The sequence below is a fragment of the Phyllostomus hastatus genome, unplaced genomic scaffold, assembly GCF_019186645.2.
Source record: "Phyllostomus hastatus isolate PE091 unplaced genomic scaffold, TTU_PhHast_1.1 phas_scaffold_78, whole genome shotgun sequence".
Taxonomy (NCBI): domain Eukaryota; kingdom Metazoa; phylum Chordata; class Mammalia; order Chiroptera; family Phyllostomidae; genus Phyllostomus; species Phyllostomus hastatus.
Window position 1 is genome coordinate 58,184,455 of NW_025334041.1, and position 27,840 is coordinate 58,212,294.

Consider the following 27,840-nt stretch of genomic DNA (forward strand, 5'->3'; position numbering starts at 1 on the left):
TGTTGATATTTGCTCTATTCACACTTTGAGTGGTCTCAGTCATCTCTATGTGGAAAGCCACAAGTCCACCATATTGTAAAAAGCATCAATTGTAAAGCCTTAGAGTAAGCAAGTCTGTATTGGTATGAACTGTGTTTTCATGCACAAGACCATGGTTACCGTGTTGGGAATCATCAGTTATTGGAGTGGTCAGTAAAAAGCACTCAGAGCACACTGGCCTAAAAAATTCTAAGATGTTTGATTACTTTGTGAACCTACCCATCTACAGTGCCCCATAGCACCCTTACTGGGGTCCTCTTCAGACTCAATAATATTTGTATGTTATTTCATGCAAAAAACATTTACTATTTCTAACATGACATTTGAAGTATTGTTTATAATTATGCTTATTCTACAAGATCAGATAGTCTAGTCATTTTAAGTGTTTTTTTTTATAGTCACTATGGAATGAAAAATCTTTTGAGTCTAAAAAAAGCCTTATGAAAAAGTAGTGGAGATGGGTTAGTTGGGAATTCTAATTGGGAGGACCTGAGAAAATTCACAACTTAATTCTTTACTTAGATGAAAATCTAGACATATCGGAAAAGAACAAGAGGACCCTAGTTATGGAGGTAGGTGCCACTGATGGACAAGCCTGGCATAGTGGAAAAACTGGTGTGCTAGACCTGGCCAACAAGAAGCTGTTCAGGAGTAGAGCACTGATGGGATCAAGTTCTAGAGAGCCTCTGCATCCAGTTAAGCAGGTTGCTAGCAAAAATTCCAGGAAGTTACTGACCTCAACAAGGATTTAAATTAGGAAAGGACACCTGGAAGTGGCCAGGTCTACATGACAAATTCTTTCCAGGAGAGACCTTCTTCTTTGTATGTTTGGCCTGACAATATTAAGTGGCAATGAAAACTCAGCTCATTGCTTAACACAATGTAAATCAATGTAATTCTTCCCACTGAATGTGAGCTCAACTGCAATATGTGTTTTTTTACTCAATTCCTCCACTCCCCGGTATAGTGGACACACATTAAACTTCAGGTGTTTTTTCTGGAATGTTTCAATAAGTAAGGATCCATAGACAGAAAACTGTCTATGTCCTTGGGTTCAGGTTCTCCTCAGGGTCAGTGTAGGCTGTTTATCCAGAAATCCCCTTCACCAGCATGTTTCTTCCCTTGGCTTCTTATATTCTCAGGCCTGGGAAGAGAATGCTGACCAAATGATTTTATTCTGGTACTTGGGGAAGAGAATAGTTCCTTTAGTACATACCAAGCACATAGGCAGTGTTTATGGTAAAGAATAGGGAGGAGAATGGGTGTCTCCCTTGTGTCATCAATTGACACATGCCTTAGGTGTCTTAAGATGAGTACGATAAAGAAATACATCCAATGTAAATATAAGTTAATATATTTAACAATGTAAAATTCTACCTGCTCTTAAATCTCTGTCTTGTTTGTGTTCCAGGTTCAGGTTTAGTGGTCGTATCCTAGGTCTGGCTCTGATACATCAGTACCTTCTTGATGCCTTCTTTACAAGACCTTTCTATAAGGCACTCCTGAGACTGTAAGTATATTGCAAGCCAGGGTCCATCTGGCCTTACCTGTAAGACAACAGGTGCTGGCCTCCCTAGTGCCTCTGGCCCTTTTGTCCCTGTTTTGTCTAACAATTCCTCTTAGGTTTGTGGTGGTTTACTTTTCTGAGTCATTAGATATCACATAAAAATTTTAATACAGTAAGTGGAACCTAATCAAGAAAACAAACAAGCAAGCAAAATATAACCAGAGACATTGAAATGAAGAACAAACTGACAGCAGCCAGAGGGGAGGTGGGAGGGGATAATGGGGTAAAGGTGGAAGAGTTTTCAGGAACATCAACAAAGGACACATGGAAAAAACCAAAGGAGGGCAGGATCAAGGATGGGAACTGGGCATGGCTGGGGTTGGGGGGAATGGTGAGGGGAAAATAAAGACAACTTTTCTTGAACAATAAAAATAAAGTTAAAAAATAAAGCATTGAAGTTTTATGTAAACATATAAGACTATTATAACATCATATAATGAATATGAAATACTTTGCTCAAATAATTATAACTTAAATAAATATTATAAACATTTTTAATTATTAATTAAAATTGACCTGTCTAAAACTTGTTTTAAAATAAATATTTTATCTAATTGCCATGAGAGTTCATGAGTCAATAATTATTTTATGTTTATTATTGTAGATAATTTAGTATTTTTTAAATAGTAAAACAGCAATATATTCAAAAGTATCAAATTGTTAAAACAGCTCTCCATTGTTTTAGCCAGGAGTGGCATAACAACATTTTGGTTAAATGCTAAGTGAAATAAACCAGGTGGTGAAAAACAAATACCATATGACCTCACCTATAAGTGGAACCTAATCAACAAAACAACCAAGCAAGCAAAATAGAACCAAAGACATGGAAATAAAAAACAAACTGATAGTGACCAGAGGGGTAAAAGGAGGGGGATAAGAGGAGAAAAAAGGGGAAGGATCAAGTCAAGGGACAGGTATAAAGGACCCATGAAGGACAATGTCAGGGAGATTGAGTGTGGGAGAGGGGTGATGGGCAGGGCAGGAGAGAGCAATGGGGAAAATTGAGACAACTATAATTGAACAATAAAAAATGTAAAAAAAAACAACCGCCACAGAATGGGAATTATATGTTAATAAAATAATAATTTTAAAATATTTGGAATGAGGTCTGCACATACATTTGTTTAACCTTTCTCCCTTTACATAAACTCAGGCCCTGCAGTTTAAGTGACCTGGAATATTTGGATGAGGAATTCCACCAGAGCTTGCAATGGATGAAGGACAATAATATCACAGATATACTAGACCTCACTTTCACTGTTAATGAAGAAGTTTTTGGACAGGTTTGTAAGATATGGGATTCAGAAGATATTTTGCTTCTGATTGTAAAAAATTAACATAAACTCACCATTTTAATGACTTTTAAGTTTGCAGTTAAGTAATTTTAAGTATATTGGCATTGTTGTGAAACTATTACCAGAAGATTTTGATTTTGCAAACAAGATCTAATACCCATTAAACAGCAATTCCCCATTTCACCTTCTCCCTGGACCCTTGCAACCACAAATTCACATTCTTTTTTTATGATTTTGTGTTGGTACTTCATATAACTGGAAGCATAGTATTTTTGTTTTTGTGACTGGCTCATTTAACTTGGCATAATATGCTCAAAGTTCATCCATGTTATACATGTGAAAATATTTTCCCATTCTCCCCCTCCTACTTGTCCTCTTCCTCCTCATCCTCCTTATTCTTATTCTTATTCTTATTATTCAAGTACAGTTGTCTAATTTCCCCCACATCATGCTTCCTGCCCCACCCTACCACACTTCCGTCCTCAAACCTACCCCTTTTGGCTTTGTCCATGTGTCCTTCACACATGTTCCTTGCCAGTTCTTCCCTTATTATCCCTATCCCCCCTCACTTCTGGTAAATGTACTTTATTTCCATGTCTCTGATTATATTTTGCTTGCTTGTTTCTTTTCTTGATTAGGTTCCACTTATAAGTGAGATCATACGGTATTTCTCTTTCACCACTTGGCTTACTTCACTAAGCATGCTTTCCAGATCCATCCATGCTGTTATGAAGAGTAGGAGCTCCTTTTTTCTCTCTGCTGCATAGTATTCCATTGTGTAAATGTACCAGTTTTTTGATCCATTCATTTACTGATGGGCACTTAGATTGCTTCCAGCACTTGGCTATTGTAAATTGTCCTGCTATGAACATTGGGATGCATAGATTATTTTGAATTGGTTTTTCAGGGTTCTTAGGGCATAATACCACCAGTGTAATTGCCAGGTCAAAAGGCAGTTCGATTTTTAGTTTTCTGAGGAAATTCCATATCGTTTTCCATAATGGCTACACCAGGCTGCCTTCCCCACCAGCAGTGTACTAGGGTACTTTTTTCTCTACAGCTTCCCCAACACTAGTTGTTTGTTGACTTGTTTATAATCGCCATTCTCACTGGTGTAAAGTGGTATCTCATTGTGGTTTTAATTTGCATCTCTCCAATGGCAACTGATACTGAGCATCTTTTCATATGTCTTTGAGCACTCTGTATGTCCTCCCTGGAGAAGTGTCTATTCATGTCCTTTGCTCATTTTTTAATTGAGTTGTTTGTCTTTCTGAAGTGGAATCATGTGAGCTCTTTATATATTTTGGAGATCAAACCCTTGTCTGAGGTATCATTTACAGATGTGTTTTCCCATACATTTGGTTATCTTTTCATTTTAATGCTGTTTTCTTTATCCATGCAGAAGATTTTTATTTTGATGAGATCTCATTTTTATTCTTTCATTTATGTCCCTTGCTCTAGAAGACATATCAGTGATGATATTGCTGTATAGAATATCTGAGATTTTCCTACCTATGTTCTCCTCTAGTACTTTTGTGGTGTCACAGCATACATTTATGTCTTTTACCCACCTTTAATTTATTTTTCTTTACTGTGTAAGTTGGTAATTGAGTTACATTTCTCTGCATGTAGCTGTCCAGATCTCCCAATGCCATTTGTTGAAGAGGCTATTTTTACTCCATTTTAAGCTTCTGCCCCCTTTGTTGAATATTAATTGACCATAGTTCTGGGTTTATTTCTGGGTTCTCTATTCCATTCCATTGGTCTATGTGTATGTCCTTCTGCCAGTACCAGGCTGTTTTGATTATAGTGGCCTTGTAATATAGTCATATGTCAGGTATTGTGATTCCTTCTACTTTGCTTCTCTTTCTCAAAGTTTCCATGGCTACTTGGTGTCATTTACAGTTCCATATAAATTTTTGAAATGTTTGTTCTATACCTGTGAAATATACCATTGGTATTTTAATAAGGATTGCATTGAATCTATACATAGCTTTGGGTAATATGGACATTTTGATGATGGTGATTCTTCCAATCCATGAACATTGCATATGCTTCCATTTGTTTGTGTTTTCTTTCATTTCTTTCTTCAGTGTTGTGCAGTTTTCTCAGTACACAGAAAAGAGTAGTTTGCTGGGTCTTTCATCCCTTGGTAATGTTTATTCCGACATATTTTATTTTTCCAATTACTATAGGTAATGGGATATTTTCATGATTTCTGATTCTGATCTTTCATTGTTGGTGTGTAAAATTGCCTTTGATTTCTAAACCTTGGCTATGAACCCTGCTGTTTTGCAAAATTTGCTTATTAGGTCTCGTAGTTTTTTGGTGGAGTCTATAGGGTTTTCTATGTACACTATAATATCATCGGCAAACAGTGACAGTTTTACTTCCTCATTTCCAGTTTGGGTGCCTTTTATTTCTATTTCTTATCTGAATACTGTGGCTTGTACTTCCAATACTGTATTGAATAGAGGAGGTGAAAGTGGACATCCTTGTCTCATTCCTGATCTTAGTAGCAAAGCTTTAATTTTTACTAGTTGAGCATGATGTGGGCTGTAGATTTCTTATATATGATCTTCATCCTGTTCAGGAATGTTCCCTCTATTCCCACTTTGCTGAGTGTTTTATCAAGAATGGGCACTGTACCTTAACAAATGCTTTTTCTGCATCTTGATATGATCATGTAATTTTGTCCTTTCTTTATTTATGTAATGTGATACATTTATTAATTTATGAATATTGTACCATCCTTGCATCCCTGGGATGAACCAGCTTGATCATGGTGTATGACCTTTATAATGTATTTCTGGATGCAGTTTGCCAATATTGTGTTGAGAACTATGGCATCTATGTTCATCAGCAATGTTGGCCTGAATTTTTCTTTCTTTGTTGTATCTTTATCTGGTTTTGGGATAGGGATGGTGCTGGCTTCATAAAAAGAGTTTGGGAGTCTTCCCTCTTCTTGGATTTTTTGGAATAGTCTGAGAAGAATAAGGGTTAACTCTTCCTTAAAATTCCCCTGTGAAAGCATCCAGTCCAAGGCCAGTGTGGCCAGGATTTTTTTATTACTGCTTCAATTTCATCAGCTGTTATTGGTAAGTTCAGGCTTTCTGTTTCTTCATTCAGTTCTGGGAGATTATATTTTTTTTAGAAATTTGTCCATTTCACACAGGTTTTTAAATTTCTTGGCACATATACTTGTTCATGATAATTTCTTACAATCCTTTGTATCTCTGTGGTATCAGTTGTAACCTTTCCTCTTTCATTTCTAATTGTGTTTATTTGGGTCCTCTTTCTTTTTTTCTTGATGAGTCTGTCAACTTTGTTTATCTTTTCAAAGAACCAGCTCCTGGATTTATTGATCCTTTGGATTGTCATTTTAGTCTCTGTGTCATTTTATTGTGCTCTGATTTTGGTTATTTCTTTCCCTCTACTTACTCCTGGCTTTGTTGTTGTTCCTCTAATCTAGTACATGTTCAGTTAGGTTGTTTATTTGAAGTGTTTCTATGTTTTTTTTTAGGTAGGCCTGTATGGCTATGAACTTCTCTCTCATAACTGCCTTTGCTGTGTCCCATAAGTTTTGGACTGTTGTGTTTTCATTTTGATTTCTTTCCAGAATCTTTTTTATTTCTTTCTTGACCTCATTGTTAACCCATTCATTGTTTAATAGCTTGCCATTCGATCTCAAACAATGTGAGTGTTTTTGAGTTTTTTCTTTGAGGTTGGATTCTAGTTTGAGTCACTTATGGTCAAAGAAAATGCTTGATATGATTTCCATTTTCTTGAATTTGTCAAGGTTGATTTTTTGTCCTATAATATGGTCTATTTTGTAAAATATTCCATGTGCATTTGAAAAGCTGAGTACTTTACATCTTTGGGATGAAAAGTTATATATATATATAACATATATATAAAGTCAATATGACCTATGGAATTTTTCAATGCCACAGTATCCTTGTTGATATTTTGTTTAGAAGATCTATCCTTTTTTAGAGTAGGGTGTTAAAATCTTCTAGGATACGTGTATTGCTATATATATCTTTCTTGAAATCCTCCAAGATTTTCCTTATATATTTGGGTTCTTCTATGTTAGATACATATATGTTTACAATGTTTATGTCTTTTTGATGGATTCTTCACTTGAATATTATGAAGTGTCCTTCAGTGTCTCTTTTTATGGCTTTTTTTTAGTCTATTTTGTCTGATATAAGTATTGCTACTCTGGCTTTTTTTTTTCCTGTCCATTTTCTTGGAATAATTTTTCCAGCCCTTCACTTTCAGTCTGTGTAGTTCTTTTATTCTGAGATGGGTCTATTGTAGGTAGCATATGTGTGGGTCATGTTTTCTTATCCATTCAGCTACCCTATATCTTTTGATTGGAGCATTTTATTCACTTATATTTAAGGTTATTAATGATAGGCATTCATTTATGTTATCCTCTTTGTACTTCTGTTCTTCTCTCTCTCATTCTTTTCCTTCCTCTTCTCATTTCAGTCCTTTTAGCATATCTTTCAGTTCTGCTTTGGTGGAGGTGTAGTCTTTGAGCCTTCTTTTTTCTGTGAAACTTTTTATTTTACCTTCCATTTTAATTGAGAACCTCACTGGATAGAGTATTTTTGTTTGCAGGCCTTTGCTTTTCATTACTTGGAATATTTCTTGCCATTCCCTTCTAGGTTTTAGTGTTTCCATTGAGATATCAGCCATTAGCCTTATCAGCTATTCCATGTATGTTGCTTCTTGTTCTCCCTTGCTGCTTTTAAGAATCTCTCTTTGTCTTTTTAAAACTTGGCATTTTGATTATGATGTATCTTGTAAGGCCTCTTTTGGTTCATCTTGACTGCACCCTCTGTGCATCCTGGACTTGCAGGGTTTTTCCCCTCTCCAGATTCAGAAAGTTTTCTGTTATTATTTTTTTCAAACAGGGTTTCTATTCCTTGCTCCTTTTCTTCCCCTCTGGTATTCTTATGATTCAAATGTTACTGAGTTTCATGTTGTCTTGCAATTCACTTAAGCTATATTCATATTTTTTTAGTATTTTTTCATGCAGCTGCTGTACCTGTGTGTTTCTTTCTACCTCTCTTCCAGCTCACTAATTTGGTCCTTTGTTTCATCCAGCTTACTTGTTATTCCTTCTAGTGTATTTCTTTTTTTATTTTAGAAATTGTATCCTTTTCTCCCTTGTTCTTATTTATAGTTTCTATTTTCTTTTTCATACTTTTATAGTTCTCACTCAGTTCCTTGTAGTTGTCATTGAGTTTCCTGAGCACCCTTATAATGATTCCTTTGAATTCTATATCTGATAGTTTGCTGCCATTTCATTTACTTCTTTTAGTGGGGAGTCTTGAATTCCTTTTGATTTCAGGTTCTTTTTTGTCTCCCCATTTTAGGTGAATCTTTTTGTTTGTTTCTGTGATCCTGAGGCTCTGTTTTGCTAGCTGTGTTTGTAGGCTGAAGTTCTATGACAGATCTATGGGGTTGAGTGATGTATTCTATTTGATTTCCTTATCTGAATGTTCTAGGGTATCTCTTCTGTTTGTGTCTGCTCTCTTATTGTACTTGGGTTTTACCTATTGGTAATTCCTTTGTTGGTGGGTTCTCTCCCCCAGCGGTTTTACTGATGCACACAACTACTACCTTATTTTGTATGTGATCAGTGGCAGGAAAGGCAAAATGGATTAAGATAGCAGGAGCATATTCTATGGGATTTAAAATACCAACAACTAGAGAACAGATATGAGATCCTTTGGAGAAGCATAGCTGTAACTGTGATAATTCACCCAACTAGCCATTTTTTTACAAAGGTAAAAAAGAGATAAGACTCATATTAGAAGGGAGAAGGGATGTGAGCTGAATGCAGAAAACAGAGCACTTGTGTGTGGGTAGATGGTGAGAAATAATGGGAGTAAAGGATATAAACTAGGGATAGAGTTCAAGAGAATAGAGTTAACTGCAACAGTAATAAAGCTCAGGAAGATAGTAAAATGAGCCAGGACCTGGAAGGGATGCTATGTAGTTTTTACAATAATATGGAACAACAATTTTTTACAATAGTATTGGAACAATAATAATATGATGAAACATATATGTTCTGAATAAGAAGAATAGAATGTAAAGGGAAAAGAATGATGCATTATTGGAATACAAGTGAAGTGAAAGAAGAAAAATTAAAATGTAATATGAAAGACAGAGAACAAGGAAAACCAGTCAAACAATGCAATTAAACAAACAAACCCAACAAAGAAAACTAAACAGAAGAGAGATAAAAATTACAATCAAATAAAAGAAATAAAAATATTGGAAAAAATAAAAATAAACAATGAAATGCACATTCTATAGGATAGCAAAGTGAGATTTGTCTCAGTTTCTCAGTTATTGGCATTAGCCTTGTGATCCTTCTCTGGATGTGTCTTTGGTTCTTTCACAGCTTCTTGTCTTATTGTCTACTCTTGGAGGAGAAAGAAAGCCTCTTGCAGATGTTAAACCCAGTAAGCAAGTTCTCCTTGACTTTTTGGATGTTGTAGGCAGAAGGGAGCTGGGCTTCATTTTCTCCTTTCCTGTGGTTTTGCAAGGATGGAGGCTAGGTCTGGGCTGCAATATTCACAGTTGCCAAGCCTCCATCCCAGGCCTTCTGAGTGCTGTTGGGCCCCCACTGTCCATCTGCACCAAGCCAGTGCTTTTAATTCACCACATTGTGCTGCCAGGAGGTACCCTGATTAAGAGCAACTTGCAGCCCACCTCCTCCCTCTTTGCTGGCCTGGGTACTGCACACTCTTATAGTCCCTTCAAGGCAGTTTATTTCCTCTAGTAAATTAAGTCTCTCTGGGGACTACTACCCTTCTGAGCCCCTGCTGCCCAACTTTGGTCAGTCTGTGAGGTGCCCTGATTAAAAGTAATCACACCCCTACTCCTCCCTCTTCGCTGTCCCAGCTGCTGTGGGAAGGTTTCTTAAATAGTGGCTGAGAGCCTTTGTTGTTGTTGTTATTGTTGTTGTTGTTTTGGTTTGGTTTGGTTTGGTTTGGTTTGGTTTGGTTTTTGTTTTGTTTTGTTTTTGAGTAATTTCCTCTTGTTTGCATCCATTGTTCTTAACAATTGCCTGGCTTTTCACACAGCCCAACTCTCTGGCCAGTCTGAAGACTATCCGGGTAAGGGTCTAACAAGGCCCAACTCTTCTCCCTTGTCCATGTGTCACCTGGCTCCCCAATTTCTCTAGTACTGTCTCTGGTAACACCACCTCTGTGCTTCTCCCACTGTCTTTATTCCCCCCAGCAACTTCAAGCATCTAGGTCTCTCCTGGTGCTAGGCTGTGTTCCCTGCTCTGGTAGGGGAGGGAGCTGCAGAGTTAACAATCACTGATCTGGCTTCCCTCCTTTGGCAGCTGCTGACCTTGGCACCAGGCACCAATCAGAGTACCACAGGAGCCTTGGTCCCAGTGCTAGTCCCAGGGACTTTCCTTCCCAACATAATCTCCTTACCATCTGTTTTTCAACAACACCTATAATTTTGGCTTCCAAACTTTATATAAGCTGGGATTCTGTTGGCTGTTCACTCTCTTCTTCAGAAGATTGGCTGCATGTTCCAGTTGGGTATACTGGCAAGTGAGTTCAGCTCCCACCTGCCTTGCCACCATCTTCTGATTTCTATTTTCTTATCTTTTAACTGTACTTGAACAACAGTAAAAAATGTGAAAAAATCAACAGACAAAACTCAAAAAAATTAAAAGACTGGGTACATTGTATGCATACTACACTTTGTATATCCATTAATCTATGGATGGACACTTTGCTTCCACCTTTTTGCTTCTGTGGATAATGCTGCTATTAACATAGGTGTACAAATATATGCTTGAGTCCCTGCTTTCAATTATTTTGGATATATAATCAGATGTGAGACTGATAGACCATATAGTAATGGAATTTTGTTTTAAAACTAGAAAACAGAAAATCTCATTCAAAATATAATTCTTTGAGCATTACTTCCTTTAAAATGTTGCCTATATCTTTTTCTTCTTTTTATTTATTATGACATGGATCTACTTTATAGCTTTTGAAAATCAAGTGTGATAATGAATCAGAAAGCATTTTTTAAAGTGTGCAATAATATGTAAAATATTTCTGCTATTTGTGCAACTGCAAAAGTACTTCATTTTATAGCTAGCATCTAGATATTTACTCCACCAAAATGCATATGTTTCAATATATTTAATAAGATACAGCTTTTCCACTAGCACTTGTGTTTTCCACTAGCACTTGTGTAACATTGATCTCCTGGGTTACAGTTTAATTAGGCTAACCATAGTCTGAGCAGATTTAACAATTAAGATTTTGAGAATATCATTTACAGTAGATCCAACCATCCTATGACATGTGGTCATTTGTAATAAAGTTATTTTGATAATTAAGTTGGGATGCTTTTTAAGTACCTTGCATGAATATGGACAGTGTGCTAAGTTTATGGGCAATACTTACCCACTGAACTTTCCAGACCACCCAGTACCCACACCTCAATCAAAAATCTTAGATTGGTCCTGGAAAATATCAATATTGTGTTTTATTCATTTGTATAAACATACCACTAAAGAGTACTCACATATTTGAGGAAGAAAGGTTATTTCTTCTTACAACTATAGAAAGTGGATTTAAATATGTTCAAGAATATGGTTCACTTAACCTGTCCTGTTATGTACTAGATGAATGTGTAAAAACTGCTATTTCTTATGTATAGTGACTATAGCCCATCCTTTACATTTACCCTACATTAGAGGTTAAATTTGTAAAATAAATGCAATTTCTTCCAAAATTGTGTTTAAAAAACTGAGTAGCCATATTAAAATTTTTAAGTTAGAATTCTAACCTAATTCATTACACTCCACCTAGATTAGAATGATAGATGTAAAAAAAGAAGAAACCACAATATTTTTTTATTTTTTATTGTTGTTCAAGTGGTGTCTCCATTTTCCTCCAGCCATGCCCCTGCCCCACCAATCCCCACCTCCTACCCTTTAACCTACCCCATTTGGCTTTGTCCAATTTTTTAATTTTATAATAAGAAATGCTGCTGTAGATGTGACACAAATTTTCAAATTTGTAAAGTGACATAATCAACTACATTATTTCTTAAATTCTGCATGGTAAAACACAGCATAAGCAAGGTAAAAGTGGAATGACAATTAATATATTGTAATATGTAACAAAAACAAAATGTTTCTTTTAGTATAGGATGAGGTCTCATAAATAAAAATAACAAAAAAACTATCAAAAATATATAGGTAGACTTTTCACTTCCTTAATTCAATTTATTCCTAAGTATTTTATCATTTTTTTCTTTTTTACACTCCTCCAAAACCACCTTACTCTCTTGCTTCTACCCTCCCCCTTGGTTTTGTCCATGTGTCCTTTATAGCAGTTCCTGAAAACCCTTCCCTCTGTCCCATCCCCACTCCCCTCTGGCTATTGTTAAATTGTTCTTCTTTTCAGTGACTCTGGTTATATTTCATTTGCTTTTTTCTTGTGTTGATTAGGTTCCTGTTAAAGGTGAGATCATATAGTATTTGTCCCTCACCACCTGGCTTATTTCACTTAGCATAATGCTCTCCAGTTCCATCCATGCTGTTGCAAAGGGTATATAAGCTCCTTCTTTCCCTCTGCTGCATAGAATTCCATTGTGTAAATGTACCATCGTTTTTTGATACACTCATTTGCTGATGGGCACTTAGGTTGCTTCCAGCCCTTGGCTATTGTAAATTGTACTGCTATGAACATTGGGGTGCATAGATTCTTTTGGATTGGTGTTTCAGGGCTCTTAGGGTATAATCTCAGCAGTGGTATTGCTGGGTCAAAAGGCAGTTCCATTTTTAGTTTTCTGAGGAAATTCCATACTGTTTTCCACAGTGAGTGCACCAGTCTACATTCCCACCAACAGTGCACTAACCCTAACCCTAACCCTTAAATTCCCTCTACTCTCTTCTGTGGGCACTGTCAGCCTGGCCTCTATTTCAGTGTCTTTGGTTATATTTTGCTTGTTTCTTTGTTTTGTTGTTTAGGTTCCTGTTAAAGGTGAGATCATATGGTATTTGTCTTTCACTGCCTGCCTTGTTTCGCTAAGCATAATGTTTTCCAGCTCCATCCACGCTGTTGCAAAGGGTAGGAGCTCCTTCTTTCTTTCAGCTGCATAGAATTCCATTGTGTAAATGTACCATAGTTTTTTGATCCATTCATTTACTAATGGGCATCTTGGTTGGTTCCAGCATCTAGCTATTGCAAATTGTGCTGCTATGAACACTGGGATGCATAGGTTCTTTTGAATTGATGTTTTAGTATTCTTAGTATAGAATCCCAGCAGTGGAATTGCAGGGTAAAAAGGCAGATCCATTTTTAGTTTTCTGAGGAAGTTCCATACTGCTTTCCATAGTGGTTGTACCAGTCTGCAGTCCCACCAGCAGTGCACTAGGGTCCCCTTTTCTCCACAACCTCTCCAACACTTGTTTGTTGCTTTGTTTATGATGGCCATTCTGTCTGGTGTGAAGTGGTATCTCATTGTGGTTTTAATTTGCATCTCTCTGATAGCTAGCGATATTGAACATCATTTCATGTGTCTTTGGATTTTCTGTATGTCCTCCTTGGAGAAGTGTCTGTTCAAGTCCTTTGCCCACTTTTTTAATTGGATTCCTTGTCTTCTTAGAGTGCAGTCTTGTAAGTTCTTTATATATTTTGGAGATTAAACCCTTGTCTGAGGTATCATTGGCAAATATGTTTTCCCATACAGTTGGTTCTCTTTTAATTTTGATACTGTTTTCTTTAGCTGTGCAGAAGCTTTTAATTTTGATGAGGTCCCATTTGTTTATTCTTTCCTTTATGTCCCTTGCTCTAGGGGACAAGTCAGTAAAAAATGTTCTTCGTGAAATATCTGAGATTTTCCTTCCTACGTTCTCCTCTAGGAGTTTAATGGTGTCACATTTTATATTTAAGTCTTTTATCCATCTTGAATTTATTTTTCTATAAGGTGTAATTTGGTGTTCAAGTTTCATTTTTTTGCACGTGGCTGTCCAGTTCTCCCAACACCATTTGTTGAAGAGGCTATTTTTACTCTATTTTATGTTTCTGCCTCCTTTGTCAAATATTAATTGACCATAGAGACGGGTTTATTTCTGGGCTCTCTGTTCTGTTCCATTGGTCTATGTGCCTGTTTTTATGCCAGTACCAGGCTGTTTTGATTACAGTGGCCTTGTAGTATAGCTTAGTGTCAGGTATTGTGATCCTTCCTACTTTACTCTTCTTTCTCAAAATTGCAGCAGCTATTCAGGGTCGTTTATAATTCCATATAAATTTTTTGAAGTGTTTGTTCTATGTCTGTGAAATATGCCATTGGTACTTTAATAGGAATTGCATTGAATGTGTAAATTGCTTTGGGTAGTATGGACATTTTGATGATATTAATTCTTCCAATCCATGAACACGGTGTATGTTTCCATTTCTTTGTGTCTTCCTTGATTTCTTTCTTCAGTGTTGTGTAGTTTTCTGAACGACCTTTTCTAAAAGACCTCTTTTACCTCTTTGGTTAGGTTTATTCCTAGATATTTTATTTTTCTTTTTGCTGTTTCAAGTGGGATTTTTTCCTTGATCTCTGTTTCTGCTGTTTCATTGTTGGTGTACAGAAATGCCTTTGATTTCTGGATATTGACTTTGTATCCCGCTGTTTTGCCAAATTCATTTATTAGGTCAAGCAGTTTTTTGGTGGAGTCTATAGAATTTTCAATGTATACTATCATGTCATCTGCAAACAGTGACAGTTTTGTTTCCTCCTTTCCAATTTCGATCTCTCTGATGGCTAGTGATGCTAAGCATCTTTTCATGTGTCTCTGGAACTTCAGGCCAATATCGCTGATGAACATAGATGTTAAAATCCTCAACAAAATGCTGGCAAACCACATCCAGAAATACATTAAAAAGATCACACACCATGACCAAGTGGGATTCATCCCAGGGATGCAAGGATGGTACAATATTCAAAAATCAATGAACATAATACACCACAGAAACAAAATAAAATGAAAATCACATGATCATATCAATAGATACAGGAAAAGCATTTGATAAGGTACAGCACCCATTTTTATGATAAAAACACTCAGCAAAGTGGGAGTAGAGGGAACATTCTTCAACATAATAAAGACCACGTATGAGAGACCTACAGCCAATATCATACTCAATGCACAAAAACTTAGATCTTTCCCACTAAGATCAGGAACAAGATGAAGTTGTCCACTTTCACCACTCCTATTCAACATAGTACTGGAATTCCCAGAAACAGCAATCAGACTAGAAAAAGAAATAAATGTACCATATTTTTTTGATCCACTTATTTACTGATGGGCATTTAAGTTTCTTCCAGCACTTGGCTATTGTAATTGTAATGTTATGAACATTGGGGTGCATAGGTTCTTTTGGATTGGTGTTTCTCATCTTTAAGGGGAACCTAATCTACAAAACAAACAAGCAAGCAATATATAACCAGAGACATTGAAATTAAGAACAAACACACAGTAACCAGAGGGGATATGGGAGGGGGAAATGGGGAAATGAGTGAAGGACTTTCAGGAACAACTGTAAAAGACACATGGAGAAAACCAAGGTGGGGGGTGGTGGAATCTAGGGGAAGAGGTGGGAATGGCTGGGGTGGGGGAGGAAAAGACAGACAGCTGTACTTGAACAACAGTAATTAAATTTAAAAAACTGGTTAAAACTTATTGGCCAGAATTCAGTTACATCACACATCTAAATGCAAGGGCAGTTGGGATATAAACTTTCTTTTAATTTAATACAAAAATATTTAATCAGAAATATTTTAATCTCATACACTTGCCATATGTAGTGGAATGTGATGTTTTGAAACTTCTTCTTTTTTATTTTTTAATTTTTCAAATATATTTTATTGATTAGGCTATTACAGTTGCCCTAATTTTTTTCTCCCCTTTATATCCTTCCTCACTGAACTGCCCTCCTCACACTTCAGTGCTCCTCACACACACACACAGTTTATTTCCATGGGTTGGACATATAAGTTCTTTGGCTTCTCCATTTCCTATACTATTCTTAACCTCTCCCTGTTTTGTACCTACCATTTATGCTTCTTACTCTCTCTACCTTTTCCCCCATTCTGCCCCCTCACTATCCCTACTGATAACCCTACTGATAATCCTCTATGTGATCTCCATTTCTGTGATTCTTTTCCCATTCTAGCTTGCTTAGTTTTTGTTTTTTAGATTCAGTTGATAGTTATGAGTTTGTTGTCATTTTACTGTTCATAGTTTTTGATCTTCTGTTTCTTAGATAAGTTCTTTTAACATTTGAGATAATAGGGGCTTGGTAAAGATGAACTCCTTTAACATGACCTTATTTAGAGAGGACTTTATCTGCCCCTCCATTCTAAATAATAACTTTGCTGAATAATCTTGAGTCCAAGTCCTTGCCTTTCATGACTTTGAATACTGCTTTCAAGCCTCTTCTTGCCTTCAAGATTTCTTTTGAGAAATCATCTGGTAGCCTCATGGGGATTCTTTTATAGGTAACTCTCTCTTTTTCTCTTGTTGCTTTTAAGATCCTCCTCTTATCTTTAATCTTACATAGCTTAATTATGATGTGCCTTGGTGTTCTCCTTCTTGGGTCCAATTTCTTTGGGACTCTGTACTCCCTGGAAATCTACTTCCTTCACCAGTTTGGGGAATTTTTTCTTCATGATTTGTACAAACAAATTTTCAATATCTTGCTCTTCTTCTTCTCTTTCCAGCACTCCCATGATTCAGATGTTGGAACATTTAAAGTTGTCCCAGAGGTTCCTAAGCCTCTCCTCATTTTTTTGAATTCTTGTTTCTTCATTCTGTTCCAGTTGGGTGTTTATATCTTCCTTTTCTTCCAAGTCATTGATTTGAGTCCCGGTTGCCTTGCCTTCACTGTTGGCTCCCTGTATATTTTCCTTTATTTCACTTTTTATAGCCTTCATTTCTTCCTTCATTTTGCAACCAAGCTCAGTCAATTCTGTGAGCATCCTGATTTCTATGTTTTGAACTCTGCATCAGGTAATTTGGCTATATCCTTGTTACTTAGTTCTTTTTTATGGAGTTTTGATCTGTTCTTTCATTTGGGCCATATTTCTTTGTCTTGGCTTATCCATTATGTGTAAGGAGCAGAGCCTTAGGTACTCACCAGGGTGGGGCAACACCCTTTGCTGTAGTTGTGGCACTGTCTGTTAGGGAGGTGTCAGGGAAGAACAATGCTTCTTGCTCTATTCTCTTTCCACTTTTCATTACTTCCCTCACTTCCCACAAGCAGTTTGTGCTCTTTAATTGCTGTTTTGCAGGTTGGTGGTCTTGTGCTTGTTTTAGGACCCTGTGGGTCTCTCCAACGAACTCTCCTGTGAGGTTGGGAGTTTCTCCTGCTACCACAATTCCCACTGATGTTTTCCACAGCCTATGGTCTTGAGTCTTTAGTTTCCCATGCTGAAATCCAGGGTTTTGAGGTCTGTCTCATTCCCCCACTTTCTCCCAGTTTGTCTGAGCATAAATGTGGGATTGCCCATGTGGTCCACCAGCAACACCTTGCTGAGTCCTTTCCACCCCACTGACTTTCTCCACACCTCCTGACATCTGGTTGAATATTTCTCCAACACCTTGGCTATTGTACTTCTATGCAAATGTTTTTTTCTGGCAGTTATGGCTGTACTTTGTTTTTGAATTGGTTGTTTTCTTTCTCTTGGTTGTGCAAGGAAGCAAAACATTTCTTCCTACACCTTCATCTTAGCCCCCTCCTTTATTTTTAAGTACTTTTTATTGATTATGACAATACAGTTGTTTCATTTTTTTCTCACCTTTACCTCCTTATGCCTTGCACACTGCCTCCAACCAGCATTCCCCCCGCCCTTAGTTCATGTGCATGGGTTGTATGTATAAGTTCTTTGGCTTCTCCATTTCCTATACTATTCTTAACTTCCCCTTGTCTATTTTGTACCTACAAATTATGCTTCTTGTTCCCTGTACCTTTTCCCCATTCCCCCTTCCCACTGAAAAAAAAAAAACAATGGGTATTCATGTGATACCCTCAATGTGATGTTCATTTCTCTGATTCTATTCCTGTTCTTGTCATTTGCTAAGTTTGTTTTCATTTTTGTTTTTTTAGGTTCAGCTGTTGATACTTGTGAGTTTGTTGTCATTTTAATCTTCATAGTTTTGAACTTCATTTTCTTAAACAAGTCCCTTTAACATTTCATAAAATAAGGGCTTGGTGATGATGAATGCTTTTAATTTTACCTTACCTGGGGAACACTTTATCTGCCCTTCCTTTCTAAATGACAGCTTTGCTGGACAGAGTAGTCTTGGATATAGGTCCTTGCCTTTCATGACTTTGAGTACTTCTTTCTAGCTTTCTTCCCTATAAGGTTTGTTTTGAGAAATCATCTGACAGTCTTATGGGAACTCTTCGTAGGTAACTCTCCTTTCTCTTCCTGCTTTTAAGATTCTCTCCTTATCTTTAAACTTGTTTACTTTAATTATGATTGCCTTGGTGTGCTCCTTCTTGGATCCAAATTCTTTGGGGTTCTCTGAGCTGTCTGGACCTGCATCTCTAATTCCTTTGTCAGACTGGGGAGGTTTTCTTTCATTATTTTTTCAATAAGTTTTTAATTTCTTGCTCTTCCTCTTTTCCTTCTGGCACCCTTATGATTTGGATGTTGGAGTGTCTAAAGTTGTTGAGAGGTTCCTGAGCCTCTCCTCATTTTTTTGAATTATTTTTTCTTCCTTTTCTTCCTAATTGTTGATTTGAGTCCTGGTTTCCTTCCATTCATCATTGGTTCCCTATGTACTTTTCTTTATTTCACTTTGTATATCCTTCACTTCTTTCTTTATTTTGCATTTGTACTGAATCATTCCTGTTAGCATGTGCATTATCAGTGTTTTGAGCTCTGCATCAGATAAGTTGGCTACTTCCTCATTGCTTAGTTCTTTATTCTAGAGTTGATCTGTTCTTATATTTGGGCCATATTTTTTTTCTCAATGTACCTATTAGGTTGTAAGTGGTGGAGGCTTAGGTTTCTACCGGGTGGGGCAACCCACTTCACTGCATTGTGGCACAGTTTGTGGAGAAAAGATCAGAAAGGCTAAAGTGCTACTCACCCAGCTCTCTCCCAGCTATTAGTCAATTCCCCCGCTACCCACAAGCAAATTGCAGCCTTCTCCTCCTCAGCAGCCTGTGGCTGATTACCAAGTGTTGAGTTTCTGTACATTCTAGTATCCTGTGGGCCCTTTCAGTGGAATCTTTTGTGAGACTGGGAGCTTCTCCCACCACCACAAGCCCCTGCTGTCTTATACATCCAGAGGTTTTGAGGCTTTATTTGCCTGTGCTAGAACTCTGGGTTGTGCAGTCTGTGTTGCTACCCAATTCCTCCCAGTTTGTCTGCATGCAAATTTGGGGCCACCCAGTATGCTAGCCATGGCCTTGGTATGCATCCTCTCAGCCCCAGCTGCCCATCTCTGCCCTTCCTACCAATCTGAATGTATGATTCTCCTTTAAACATATTTGCTGTCAAATTTCCATACAATTCAATTTTCTGGCAGTTCTGGTTGTTTTTTGTTTTGAATTGGTTGTTTTCTTTCCTTTGGTTGTGCAAGGAAGTGAAGCATATCTACCTCCACCTCCATCTTGAAACATGGGAAATAAACTCTTTAACTGAACAGCTAAAAACCATATTTCCAAAGATATTGGGTGATAACTAGTATATTATAATTTACTGATATCTTTATATTTACTATATGTCACCTATGTGATAAAAGAAAAAAGTAATAATCATACTTCTTTGGACTATTTGTTTAAGTACCTGTGTCTACAAAATGTCTATATGTATGTGTGTGTGTAGGTGTTAACCAATAACTAACTAACATGGTGCCTCATTGTCTCATAGCATTAACTGGAGAGGTGAACCACTTAAGCAAGTTTAATGTGACTGAAGTGTAATACCTTCAAATAACAACCCTTTTGATAAACAAAATATGTAATCTGCCTTATAGATTTTGAAAAGAGCACAGATCATAACTCTTTTTACTTCATTTATTTTACTTTAATTTTTGTTGAATTTATTGTGGTGACATTGGTTAAAATTATATAGGTTTCATGTGTACAGTTTTATAATACAGCTGTATATTGTATTGTTTGTTCACTAACCCAAATTAAGTCTATTTCCATCACCATTTATTCCCCCATCACCCTCTTCTACCTTCCCCCTCCTTATTTTGCCTCTGGTAATTACCATGCTGTTATCTATGGCTATGATTTTTTCTTAAACCATTTACCTTTTTTCCCAGCCAACAAACCCTTTCCCTCTAACAATTGTCAGTCTGTATTCTGTATCTGTGAGTCTCTTTGTATTTTGCTTATTAGCTTATTTTGTTCGATTCCACATGTAAGTAAAATCATAAGATATTTGCCTTTCTCTAGCTTATTTCATTAGCATAATATTCTTTAGGTCCAGTCATGCTGTGGCAAAAGGTTTCCTTCTTTTCTTCTGGCTCAGTAGTAGGCAATTCTATAAATATACCACATCTTCTTTATCCACTCATCTACTGGTGGGCACTTGGGCTGTTTCTAAATATTGACTACTATAAATAATGCTGTGGTGATCACAGGTGTGCATATACTATTTCCCACTAGTGTTTTCAGTTTCTTGGTAAAATATCCCAGAAATGGAAACATGGGACATAAGTAGTCCCATGTATAAATTTTTGAAGAAATTCTATACTGTTTTTCACAGTGTCTGTAGCAATGTGCACTTCCACCAACAGTGCATAAGGGTTCCATTTTCTCCACATCATCACCAACACTTTTTGTTGATTTACTGATGGTAGCCATTCTGTCAAGTATGAGGTGATATCTAATTGTGGCTTTAATTTGCATTTATCTGATGACTGGTGACATTGACCATCTTTTCGTATGTCTATTGGGCATCTGTGTATCCTCATTGGAGAAATGTATATTCAAGTCTTTTGCCAATTTTTAACTGCATAATTTTGGGGAGTTTCAATGGTATAAGTTCTTTATGAATTTGGATATTAACTCTTTATCAGATGTATCATTGGAAAATAAGTTCTCCCATTCAGTGTGATCTTTTTATTTTGTTCATGGTTTCCTTTGCTGTGGAAAAGTTTTTAAAAGTTTGGGTAGGAGAAGATGGTGGCAAGGTGGGTAGGAGCTGAATCCACTTGCTTGTGCACCAAACTGGGACACCTAGCTGATCTTCTGAAGAACAGAGTGAGCAGCCAATGGAATCCCAACTTATATGAAGTTTGGAAACCAAAGATTGCAGAAGACATTTAAAAACACATGATAAGGAGATTACATAGGCTGATGGTAAGGCCCCTGGGACCTGCCCTGGGACATGGCTGCTGCAGGGGCTTTGGAGCAGAACAGGATCAGTGATTATAACTTTGCAGGTACCCCCACTCTAGCAGAGCAGGGAAGCCAGTCCCACACCAGAAGAAACCTGGATGCTTGAAGTCTCTGGGGATAAAGATGCAGTGGGAGATACACAGAAGCAGGGTTCCCCTTCTGAGACTGTGGTCACTGGCTGTGACAGTAACAGAGAAATTGGGGAATTGGGTGACACATAGAGACAGGAGAAGAGTTGGGCCATGACTGATCCTCACCCAGATAGTCTCCAGAGTGGTCCAGAGAGTTAAGCTGTGTGAAAAGCTGGGTACTTGTTAAGATCAATTGGCTGAAACAAAGGGGAATTTGCTCAAAATAGGCTTGCAACTGCTTTTTAAGGAACTCTTCTGGACCACTGCCAGGCCAGTGAAGAGGGAGGAGAAGGGGCACAATTTACTCCAAATCCTGATGCCTCATAGACTGATCAAATTGGGGCAACAAGGGCTCAGAGGGGCAGCAGTCCCCAGAAAAACTTAATTTAACAGGGGAAATAAACTGCCTTGAAAGGACTTTGTGCATGCACAGTGCCCAGACCGGCAGAGAGGGAGGAGGGGTACTAGTTGCTCCCACTCAGTGCACCTCACAGATTAATCAAAGGATGCACAACAAGATGCATTAAAAGTTATGACCTGATGCACATTGACAATGGGAGTCAGGAAGCACTCTAAGGGCTGGAAGATGAACACCTGAGAATATTAGAGTCCAGATCAAGCCAACAATGCACAACCATGGGAAAGGGAAAATAAATAGAAAACAGACATCCTCTGCCTGCAACATCCAGGAAGGCCAGCAAACCTGCTTGGTGGGTTTAAGACAAGTGTAAGACAATAAAACCTGGGTTGTGGAAGGACTAAAGATAGATCCAAGCCCCAGCTGGCATAGCTCAGTGGATTGAGCGCAGGCTGCAAACCAAAGTGTCGCAGGTTCAATTCCCAGTCAGGGTACATGCGTGGGTTGTAGGCCATGACCCCCAGTAACTGCACATTGATGTTTCTCTCTTTCTCTCTATCTCCCTCCCTTCCCTCTCTAAAAATAAATAAATAAAATCTTAAAAAAAAGAAAGATCCAAAGGCAAACCCCAACAACTGAGATAAAATCCACTTTCCTATCCTAGAGAATTTACATTTTATTGTTACTTTTTATTTTTATTTTTATTATTATTTTTCATTTTTTATTTCTCTTCCTTCCATTTAGTTTTCTCCATTTTGTTTGTTTGATTTCATTGTTTGACTTGTTTTCTTTGTTCTCCCTTTCACATTAAATGTTAACTTCCCTTCCTTAACTTTACTTGTATTCCAAAAACACACTACCCTTGTTCTTTTACTTTTTATTCTTTTAATTCAAATGATATATTACTTTTAACATTATTGTTGTTCCTATTCCCACACAGCACCTTTTCCTGGTCTTGGTCCATTTTACTATCTTCCTGAGCTTTATTTATGCTGGATTTAACTTCATTCTCTTGCATGCTACACCAAGTTTCTATCCATTACTCTCACTACATATCACTATCTAACCTCACTTAAGTGCTTTTTCTGGAGTCAGCTCACATTCCTTTTTCTCTCTAACAAGAGTCTTATCTTTTTTTCTCCTCTTATAAAAAGTGGTTATCTGGGTGAAATATCAGGGTTACTGCTGTACTTCCCCAAAGGATCTCCTATCTGTTCTCTACTTGTTGGTACTTTAACTACCATAGAATACTCTCCTGCTATCATATTCTACTCTGCCTTTGCCCTGCCCCAGATCACAAACAAAATAAGGTAGGAATTGTGAATACCAGTAAACACATTGGAGGAGATTACCCATGAACAAAGGAGCCACCAATGGGTAAATCACAAGTACAACAAGAGAGACACCTCAAACAGAAAAAAAAGGAAAACCCTAGAACATCCAGACAAGGAAATCAAAGAGACCACACCACTGAGTCCCAGAGACCTCCTACCATAGAAGTTCACTGTATGAACAGAGCTACAAAGCAGAGTATTGAATATAACAGAAAAAAAGTTACTCAAGAGGGGAGAAAAATAAAGAATCTACAATCAAAAGGAATGGAAGACACCCCACTAAAAGATTTTCATGAAATGGAGACAGCAAACTATCAGATATAGAATTCAGAAGGATGGTTATAATGATGCTCAAAGAACTCACAGACAACTACAAGGAACTGAATGAGAACTAGAGAAGTATGAAAAAGGAAAAATAAACTATAAGCAAGAACCAGGAAGAAATGAAGAATGCAATTTCTGAAATGAGAAACACACTACAAGGAATTACAAGCAGTCTGGATGAAGCAGAGGACCAAATTAGTGAGCTGGAAGACAACATAGAAACAAATACCCAAGTAGAGCAGTAGCATGGAAAAGACTAAAAAAACATGAATATAGATAAAGGAGCTGCAAGACAACATGAAACAAAACATTTTAATCAAAGGAATACCATAAGGACAAGAAAAAGAACAAGGGATAGAAATCCTGTTTGAAAAAAATAATGACAGAAAACTTTCTGAACCAGGAGAAGGAAAAACCACACAAGTTCAGGATGCACAGATGGTCCCAATCAAGATGAACCCAAAGAGGCCTATTCCAACATATCATTAAAAAATGCCAAGTTTTAAAGACAAAGAAGGATTCTTAAAAGCATCAAGAGAAAGGCAAGAAGTACCATACAAGGGAGCTGTAATTAGGCTAGCAGCTGATTTCCCAATGGAAACACTAAAACCCAGAAGGGAATGGCAAGAAATATTCCAAGTAATGAAAAGTAAAGGCCTACAACCAAGACTATTCTACCAGACAAGGCTCTCAATTAAAATGGAAGGCAAAATAAGGAGTTTCCCATAAAAAAAACAAGGCTGAAAATGCACCTCCACTATACCAGGACTGAAAGGTATGCTAAAGGAACTACTATAAAAAAAAGGAAAAGAGTGAGAGAGAGAGGAACACAGATACAAAGGGGATAAAATGAATCAGTACCTAGAGTAATAACTTTAAATATTAATGGATTAAATGCTCCAATAAAAAGACATTGGGAAGCTGAATGGGTAAGAAAACATGACCCACACATATGCTGCCTATACGAGACCAACCTCAGGAAAAACAAAAAAACAAAAAACTACACAGATTGAAAGTGAATTGTTGGGGGAAAATATTCCAAACAAATGGACAGGGGGAAAAAGTTGGGAAGTTGGGTAGCAATACTTATATCAGACAAAATAGACTTCAAAAAAAAAGCCATAAAAAGAGACACTGAAGGACACTTCATAATACTCAAGTGAAGAATCCATCAAGAAGACATAAACATTGTAAACACATGTGCACCCAACATAGGAGGACCCAAACATATAAGGAAAATCTTGGAGGACTTCAAGAAAGATATAGACAACAACACATATACTCTAAGGGATTTTAATGCCCTACTTTCAAAAATGTATAGATCTTCCAAACAAAATATCAACAAGAATATTGCAGCTTTGAACAATGTCTTAGATCAAATGGACTTAACTAATTTTATATACTAATTGTATATATATATATATATGTATATATATATGCTTTCATCCTAAAGAAGCAAAGTACACATTATTTTCAAATGTACATAGATCATTTTCAAAGATAGACCACATTATAGGACAGAAAACAACTCTCAACAAATTCAGAATTGAAATTGGATCAAGCATTTTCTCTGAACACAAGGGCCTGAAACTAGACACCAAACTAAAGGAAAAAAAACCTCAAAAACACTCAAATTCAAGGAGATTGAATAGCATGCTATAAAAGAATAAGTGGGCTGATAATGAGATTAAGGAAGAAATAAAAAGCTTTCTGGAAACAAATTAAAATGAACATACAACAGTCCAAAATTTATGGCACACAGCAAAGGCATTCCTGAGAGGGAAGTTCATAGCCATGCAAGCCTACTTAAAAAACATAGAAATATTTCAAATAAACAACCTAACCCTATAGTTACAAGAACTGGATTAACAACCACAAAACCCAAAGCAAGTAAAAGGAAGGAAATAACCAAGATCAAAACAGAATTAAACAACATAGAGACTAAAAGAACAATTGAGAGGATCAATAAATCCAAGACCTGATTCATTGAAAATATTAGCAAACTCCATGTGCTTTTAACCACAATCATCCAGGAAATATGAGAAACCAAGTAAACAAAATCAGAAATAAAAGAGAAGAGATTGTAATCAGATACCAAACAAATACCAAGGATTGTATGAAATTACTATGAACAACTATATACCAAGAAATTTGAAAACCTAGGTAGCATGGATAAATTTATAGAAAAATATAATTTCCCAAACATGAATGAAAAAGAAACAGAAAGCCTGAACAAACTGATAACAGCTGGTGAAATAGAAAGAGTAATTAAAAAACTTGCAGCATACAAAAGCCCTGGGCAAGATGGTTTCACAGGAGAATTTTACAAAACATTTAAAAAACAGCTAGCCCCTATCATTTTCAGATTATTCCTAAAAATCCAAGACTCTTTATGAAACCAGCATCATCCTGATCCCAAAACCAGATAGAGACACAAGAAAGAAAAAAACTACAGGCCAATATTGCTAATGAATGTAGAAGCTTAAATCCTCAACAAAATATTGACAAATCAGTTACAGCAATATATTAAAAGATTATAAAACACAACCGAGTGGGATTCATCCTAGTAATGCAAGGAAGGTACAATATTCTCAAATCAATAAACATAATACATCACATAAACAAAAGGAAAGACAAAAATTACATGGTCATTTGAATAGATGCAGAAAAAGCATTTGAAAATGTACAGCACCCATTTATGACAAAACCTCTCAGCAGCGTGTGAATGTAGAAGGAGCATACCTCAACAAAATAAAGGCCCTATATGAGAAACCTACAGCTAACATAATACTCAATGGGTAAAAACTAAACACTTTTCCACTAAGATCAGGAACAAGACAAGGATGTCCTGTTTTACCACCTCTATTCAACATAGTATTGGAAGTCCTAGCCATAGCAATCAGACAAAACAAAGAAATAAAAGACATCCAAATTAGAAAAGAGGAAATAAAACTATGACTGTTTGTAGATGACATCATAGTGAGCATCGAAAACCCTATAAACCACATCACAAAACTACTCAATCTAATAAGTAAATTTGGCAAAACAGTGGGATACAAAGTAAATATTCAGAAACCAAGAGCATTTTCGTACACCAACAATTAAATATCAGAAACAGAAATCAGGAAAAAAATTCCATTTATTATAATAACAAGAAAAATAAAGTACCTAGGAATAAACTTTACCAAGGAGTTGAAAGACCTGTACTCAGAAAACTACACAATGCTGAAGAAAGAAATTAAGGAAGACACAAACAAATGGGAGCATATATCATGTTCATGGATTAGAAGAATTAACATCAAATTGTTCTCATTATCCAAAGCAATTTATAGATTCAATGGAATCCCTATTAAAATACCAATGACATATTGCACAGATACAGAACAAACATTTCAAATATTTATATGGTACCATAAATGACCATGAATAGCCACAGCAATTTTGGGCAAGAAGGACAATGTAGGAGGGATGACAATGCCTGATTACAAGGCCAATGTAATAAAGACAATTTGGTATTGTCATAAGAACAGACACATATATCAATGGAACAGAATAGAGATCCCAGAAATAACCCAAAGTCTCTATGGTCAATTAATATTCAACAAAAGGGGGCAGCAACATAAAATACAGTAAAAATAATCTCTTCAACAAATGGTGTTGGGAGATCTGGACAGCTGCATGCAAAGAAATGAAACTCTACCACCAACTTACACCACTCACAAAAATAAACTCTAGATGGATACAAGATTTAAATATAAAGCACAGCACCATAAAAGTCCTAGAAAAGAACATAGGCAGGAAAATCTCAGATATTCCACACTCCATATTTTCACAGATATGTCCCCTAGAACAGGGGACATAAAGACTAAACAAATGGTCATTCATCAAAATAAAAAGCTTCTGCATGACTCAAGAAGACAGCAAGATGAAAAGGGCACCAACCATATGGGGATATATATTTGCAAATGATAATTCGGACAAGGATTTGATCTCTAAAATATATAAAGAAATCACATGACTATTCCAGGAAAACAAATAACCCAATTAAAAAATGGGCAAAGGACCTGAACAGGCACTTCTCCAAGGAGAACATACAGAGGGCCCAGAGATATATGAAAGGATACTCAGCATCACTAGCCATTAGAGAGTTGCAAATTAAAACCACAATGAGATACCACTTCACACCAGTCAGAATGGCCATTCATAAACAAATGAACAAAGAACAAATTCTGGAGAGGTTATGGAGAAAAGGGAATCCTAGTACACTGTTTGTGGGAATGTAGACTGGTGTAGCCACTGTGCAAAACAGTATGGAATTTCTTCAAAAATCTAAAAATGAAACTTCCTTTGTGACCTGGCAATTT

At 36.8% G+C, this 27,840-nt stretch overlaps 1 protein-coding gene across 1 annotated transcript in view; it reads left to right on the top strand.

Moving 5' to 3' along the window:
- The window catches only part of HECW1 (HECT, C2 and WW domain containing E3 ubiquitin protein ligase 1), a 592,628-nt gene that overhangs the window by 533,940 nt on the left and 30,848 nt on the right, over positions 1-27,840 (top strand). Inside the window, exons 22-23 of the mRNA XM_045827195.1 lie at positions 1,451-1,549; positions 2,760-2,889. Of these exons, the coding sequence (XP_045683151.1) occupies positions 1,451-1,549; positions 2,760-2,889 (229 nt within the window). The remainder of the gene's footprint in view (positions 1-1,450; positions 1,550-2,759; positions 2,890-27,840) is intronic.